The sequence below is a fragment of the Myotis davidii genome, unplaced genomic scaffold (assembly GCF_000327345.1).
Source record: "Myotis davidii unplaced genomic scaffold, ASM32734v1 scaffold71, whole genome shotgun sequence".
NCBI classification, from domain to species: Eukaryota; Metazoa; Chordata; class Mammalia; order Chiroptera; family Vespertilionidae; genus Myotis; species Myotis davidii.
The window spans coordinates 4,163,877-4,170,535 of NW_006283588.1; the positions used below are offsets into that span (position 1 = coordinate 4,163,877).

General features: G+C 42.7%; 1 protein-coding gene across 1 annotated transcript in view; it reads right to left on the reverse strand.

The window, feature by feature from the left end:
* The window catches only part of ASAH1 (N-acylsphingosine amidohydrolase (acid ceramidase) 1), a 23,044-nt gene extending 17,126 nt beyond the window's left edge, over positions 1-5,918 (reverse strand). The window contains exons 1-3 of the mRNA XM_006753803.1: positions 5,907-5,918; positions 3,761-3,807; positions 777-867 (exon numbers count right to left, since the gene is read on the reverse strand). Coding sequence (XP_006753866.1) covers positions 777-867; positions 3,761-3,807; positions 5,907-5,918 — 150 coding nt within the window. The remainder of the gene's footprint in view (positions 1-776; positions 868-3,760; positions 3,808-5,906) is intronic.
* Between the last annotated feature and the right edge of the window lie 741 nt (positions 5,919-6,659).

Sequence of the window (6,659 nt, forward strand, 5' to 3'; positions counted from 1 at the left end):
AGATCCAGAGACAAATGATAGGGGTGGGGGGGTTAGAGAGCAACCAAAGGACTTGTATGCATGCATATTAGCATATCCAATGGACACAGGCACTGAGGTGGTGGGGGCTTGCCTGGGGTGGGAATGGCTGGGGGGAAGGGTCAATTGGGGAAAAAGAAGACAAATGTAAAACTTCAGACAATAATAAATAAACAAACAAACAAATAAATAAAAGAAGCTCTAAGGAATGACACCTTTTCCTCTACCATCATTTATGGTAAACTAGAGGGAGGCCTGGTGCACGAATTCGTGCACCAGTGGGGTCCCTCAGCCTGGCCTGCAGGATCCGGCCGAAACCAGCTCTCCAACATCCCCTGAGGGGTCCCGGATTGCAAGAGGGCCCAGGCAAGGCTGAAGGACTCCACTGGTGCATGATAAGGGCTGGGGAGAGACTGGGAGAGGGCTCCAGGGCATGTCCGGCCCATCTTGCTCAGTCCCAATCGGCCAGACCCCAGCAGCAAGCTAACCTACCAGTTGTAGCATCTGCCCCCATGGTGGTCAGTGCACGTCATAGGAAGCGGTTGAGCGGCCTTAGCATATCATTAGCATATTACACTTTGGTTAAACAGCTGACCGGTCGACCAGATGACCGGACACTTAACATATTAGGCGATTATTATACAGGATGGCAGAAAAGTATCCAAAGTTCATTCTTCAAGTATTGGTGTGGAATTTCATAAAGTGTTCATTTATACATGCATTACATTCAGTAAGTCAGATTTAAGATTGCAGCGTACCGAAGGTGCCTTGTCGGTGATCAGTTCATGCCACCTCTTGTAGGGCGGTAAGTCCAGGTTGATAGTGTACCACGGCACCGGCCCCCGATAGCTGCAAGGAGAGGCGCATCATCTTGAAATGGTAAAGGCAGTTTTTTGATGGGGGTTAGAGAGTTGTATCTATATGGATATGTTAGAGATATATTCTTAATGAAAATACAGAAGTTAGACCCTGGATGGTGTTGCTCAGTGGTTGGAGCATTGGCCAGCACACCAAAGGGTCTTGGGTTTGATTCCTGGTCAAGGGCACATACCTGGGTTGCACATTTGATCCTTGGCTCTAGTTGGGACGTGTGTGGAGGCAACCAATCAATGTGTCTCTCTCACATCTCTCTTTCTCTCCCCCCGACCCCCGACTATCCTCCCTTCCTCCCTTCCACTCTCTCTAAAAAATTAATGGGAAAAATATCCTCAGGTGAGGATTAATAACAACAAAATATACAGAGAAAGTAGTTCTCAAAATTTGCAAATGCGAATTTTCTGGTGCTTCTGTCCTACACTGTATAGAATCATAAGTAGTTTCAGAAATCTTAGACTAGAATTATACATTCTGGAATGTTAATGTGAACTGTGGATATGGGAATGAATCAATGTTGGTTCTAGTTCTGTGTAACCTGAATATAACCGCTAGAAAATACCTGCCCCGGCTTTCCCTCTGAAGTCTCTGCAAAGTTTAGTCTAAGCCTGGGAACCTCTCTAACTGGTCTTCTCAGTCACATTGCCTCTTACACAGTCTAACACTTTGGCCAAATCATTGTTGGCTTCAGTAAGGTCGTCTTTCAAAACCCCAGAGTGTCAACATGTATTAGTTTCCCATGATAGCTTCTAAAACCTTTGCTATTCACTCACTACCTTCTTCTTCCTACTATACTTCCCTCTTCTCATTCCTCTGCGGTAAATCCAAGCCCAAGCATTGTGGGATCACCCCGTCCCCCAACTCCCTACCCATCAATTTACACACAGCAATTTCTGCGGAGGACACAGCAACATCTTTCTCCCTCATCAATGGGCCTGGGCCATATTTCTTTCTGGTGGATGAACTCAACAACTACTCTCTGTTGCTATGGAAACATTATCTTCTGGCACTTGTTACAAAACTGAAATAGCCCCTATGGGTGTGCCATTCGGTGATTTGTCAGCTTAAAACTCTGCCTGAAAATAGCCAGCATTTGCCCCATTAGTGCTGTGCTCTGGGAGGCATAAGGATTACTCTAGGACAGCGGTCGCCAATCTTTTGGACCTCATGGACCACCAGTGATCTGCGGACCAACAGTTGGCGACTATTGCTCTAGATACATAACAATGTTCCCAGGCTGTTAAAGTAAAACGTGACCTATACTTACATCTACGGCAGAGACGGGTTAGTTCCTAAGTCATGAGTTGTGCTCCTAGTTACATTTGTGTTGTCACGAGTTAACTATTTGATTTTCTAACATGCTGCTAAGCTCGGGGCCTGGGGATATGTGTGAGGTTTTATGAAACTGAACCAGCAGCTGCTGGTCGTATGATTCGGATAGACAACGAGAGCACCCTTGATTCTGGAAACAGACTTTCAAACAAAATCAATACATTTGTTCTTTTCAAAGCAGTCTCAAAATCCCATTTCCTTAGGAAGGAATCTGGCAGAAATACCAGTGCAAAAATATTTATATTATGTATGTGTGTGTGTAATTATAAGAAAACGGTGTTTATCTGGATATGTGTGAATACACATGTATAAACACACACTCACACAATGGGCAATTTGGAACCAGTTAAAAGCAGGGAGGTTGGCCGGGCAATCAATTCATAGACCCAAATAAGGTGCGCAAAGAGAGTAGAAAAAAAGCCTTGAACGTGGAAAGTTACTCATTAAATGGCCAACGAATTGGGGCAGTGAGACCAGCCAAGTGAGGCACAGTCAACAAGGTACCGAGGACGAACATGCTGTTAGTGACGAGAGACAGAAAGGAGATTTTGGGGAGAGCAAACCCGAGGAGGGCTGGACCCTGTGCCGGCTTTGGACTAACATGGAAACTGATTGGTTCTAAACTACTTCCTGCCAAAGATGCGCCTCCTTCTACAGAAAGGCCAGTAAAGAAAAAGAATTTAGTGTAGTACAGTTTCATCGTACCTGGAACAGAGGCTATGTAGGCAAGTGCAGCAGAAAATGTGTAATTAGAGGCTACAAAACCCGAAAAGTCATCTTGCTATACTGGTTAAAGTTTTACTCGACCTCCCCCCTTTGCCCCGCCGCCCCCCTCCGCCCCGGCCTCCGGCCCCGCAGGCAACTTTCATTGAGCAGAAAGAGCAGGGCAAACAAGGTTACGTGCCTTATACCTTTCCCTTCTTTCCCACACACCCTGGTACCCTTTGGGCTGGTGAGCTAGTCTCATGTCTTTCTCATAGACCCATGTAGCCAGCTACAAAGGACCTGAAAGGCCACCCATATATCTAGACCACAAATATGAACGCTAAATACACTAAATATTGGCCGTACCTTTAGATTTTCCAATCCTGTTTTTCCCTTGATAGATTTGTTTACCATGCCAGGGTTTATTGCTGGAATGTTTCACCTGTAAGACCCTACACTATTTTGTCCCAATATAATCTGGTAGTTTATACTCAGGCACCACAGAAAATCCCAGGTCAGCTCTGCATTTGTGAGGATGAGTAAAATGCCTAGTGGCAGGTAGAAGAATTTAGTGAAGAATGGAAATCTTCACGCCCTCCCACCCTTGTCCTCTGTGATTTTGAGAGGCTAGAAATGAGCATTTTAATCATGAGGTATTTCCATGTTTGACCAGGGTCTTAGTCAAATGCATAATACACAAACTTGAGGAAAAAAATATTTGTCTTTCTTAGGATAAAGGACATGACTTAAATTTTTTCACTGCCATTATTTTTATGAGATCATTACACAGGGAAATGTGTTTTGATCATCTCACGTTTTGATATTTACTCACGTTGGTCCAGAAGGAGGGTAAGTTGATTTTCTGCAGTCTTCTGTCCACTAAAAAACAAAGAAAATGTACAATTTCAGAAAATAACAAATTGAACAGGCAATTTGCAATAACTGTTAAAGTTTATGAAGACAAAATCAAGTATGGTTTGCCCTTTTAGACCATTTCAATGCCTCTTAATAGTCTTTTCCTCCTACAAAAACTTGGAAAATCTCAAACCTACAGGCAATTTGCAATAACTGTTAAAGTTTATGAAGACAAAATCAAGTATGGTTTGCCCTTTAGACCATTTCAATGCCTCTTAATAGTCTTTTCCTCCTACAAAAACTTGGAAAATCTCAAACCTAAGTGTACATTCCATCTCAATTCCATCTGCTCTAGTGCCAGGTGTGGTAATGTGGCATTTGTATTGCAAATATATCATATCATGCTGGGAAATGTATGTCAAATAGGTTGATTTATCACTAAGTTATTTGCTAGAATGTGATGTTACTTGAATTTATGAGCCAGCTCTATTGCAATCAAGATTTGCATCCCAAACCAGATTTTCAGGGCACACTGTCCAGGGCCCTTCATAACCTGGTCATAATTTACCCTCCCAGCCTCTCTTCCTGCCACTCCCCTTTACGCGTAGCCACGTGCAACCACGTCCCTATGATATCTCGCCCTTCCATGCCTATACAGGCGCTGTGCCCTCTGCCTACAATGCCTGTTCTCTACTGGGGGAACTTCTGGCTTTACCACCTGAGATCCAGTTCAAATACTGACTTGTATGTGTGTGTGTGTGTGTGACGTTATCATCTACTTTCCATATGAAAATAGTTATCCCTCCTGTGTACTCCCACAGCATTTGCACTCAGCCCCATTACCATAGTTTAGCATTGCATTATAATTATGTTTATCTCTCTTCACTACTAAACATGTGCACCTGGAGGTGACGGCCCCGAAACACTGAGGCCACTGCTGAGGCAATGAATGAATGAGACTTAAGGAAGAGTGTTCAAACTCAGTAGTAAAACAGAATTGGCTCTTAACAACACGAACAAAAAATACCACATGGATTTAAGATTCCTTAATTACTAGGTTCAAGAGAGCAGGCATGTTTATCTTTCCTCTGGAGACCCAATCTTATACAAGTAAAATAATTTAAAAAAAAAGGAGGATAAATTCACAATAAACAGGAGTAAGGAAGGAACTACTAGGTCTGCAGTTTGAGCCCAGAAGCTGCCTCTGCAGGAAACCTGTGTGAGAATGAAGCGTCTGCATCTTGTTTTAACTTCTAATAGTTGGGAAATGTATACAGTAGCTTGGCATTATCTGTGATTCTAACACTCACTGCTGTCAAAATAACTTTGCTACAGTTTCTCGTATGAGTGCTGTTTGCCTTGTAACGTTGGGTGGATTTTTATTAAGAAACAATTATCAAGTATCAATCATTAGAATTTAAATTATTTCTAAATTATTACAATATAAAAATATTTGATATTAAATATCAATTTGATAACCAATATAAACTTAGCGAAAGCTAGTTTCCAAAGCCATTCAACGTTTAATAACAGTGGCTGAAGGAGGTGCATCTTCACAAATCTTTCTCAGCCCTGAGCTTAAATATCACAGTAAGACGTTCCTGCTGCCAGCCTGCCAAATGCTGGGTGGCAGGGGAAGTTGGCATCTATTTCTTGTGAAAATTCACAGAAACGTGGTTAAGTCTATGAGAGCAAAAGAAGTTCATGGTTGACATTACCTGTTCAATAGCATGATAGATTCAAGTATTTTCTATAAGGTGTTTGCCAACAGATAATGTAATTCATAGCCACAACATTTAAACACCATTTTCACAAGCTTTATACATTTGTCCAGCTAAGCCTTTTTCTCCGTCACATATTTTTACCGCTGTCAACTGTTACACGTCACAGCAGATTCCACTTCAGGTCTCACGGAATGACTGAATTCTCAACTTCTCTGAAAACAGCTTTGCCTGCAGTTGTTTCATACAGACTAGTCATAGAGACTAATTCCTTACTCTCCAACTTGGCACTGACGCTCCAATACGTATCAATAACTGGTAACAGTCACGTCGAGAATCATTTGCTTTTGTTCTTCAATTGATATTGATGATGCTGCCAGAGTCCTGAGCAAGTGTTCTCACCCGAAGGTTCATCGTGTGAACAGGTTTTCTCAGGACACAGTTCTTACAGGCTGCCATCAAATGCGAAGTAAGCCGCCACTGGTAAACGGCTCTCCTGGCTTCGCTAACCAATGAACTACCTGGAGACGGACTTTGGCTGCCTCCTCATTTCGCTTTTAAAGTTTATAAAGGAATTCTGCTGTGATGAGATACCCTGCTTCACATTTTCTGATTTTTCTGATCACTCTATGAGTTGGGGATGCTGTGAAGACTGCTTCATCTTGTAATGCCACCTATTTGTACTCTTTTATCGCAACTCTGGTGTCATTGCACAATAAACACAGGGTTTGCCATCTAGCTCTGTAACAAGATGACTCATACTCCACTTTGCCTCAAGAGAACAACATTTTCGCTTCTTTTCTCGTTTTGACATCTTAGGTTTGCTTTGGCAATTTTTAAAAATGATTAAAATAACACGGCATATTGGTACAGGTGGCACTTACTGTTGAGTTAGAATTGCCTTACTGTCACTGAAGTGCCCTGGGCAGCAGTGAAAGGCTAGCGCAGCCACAGACAATAAGCAAACAAACAAGTGTGAAGTGCTCCAAAACAATGCCGTCTATGGTTCCTGACATGTGACTGCGTGCAATCTTTACATGTCTTGAAACAGTAATCTTCTTTTGATCCCCCCAAACTTTTTAAAAATCTGAAAATGGTCCTTAGTTCACAAGGCCTTCCAGAATGGCTGGCAGGCGGGGTCTGGTACCCCCACCC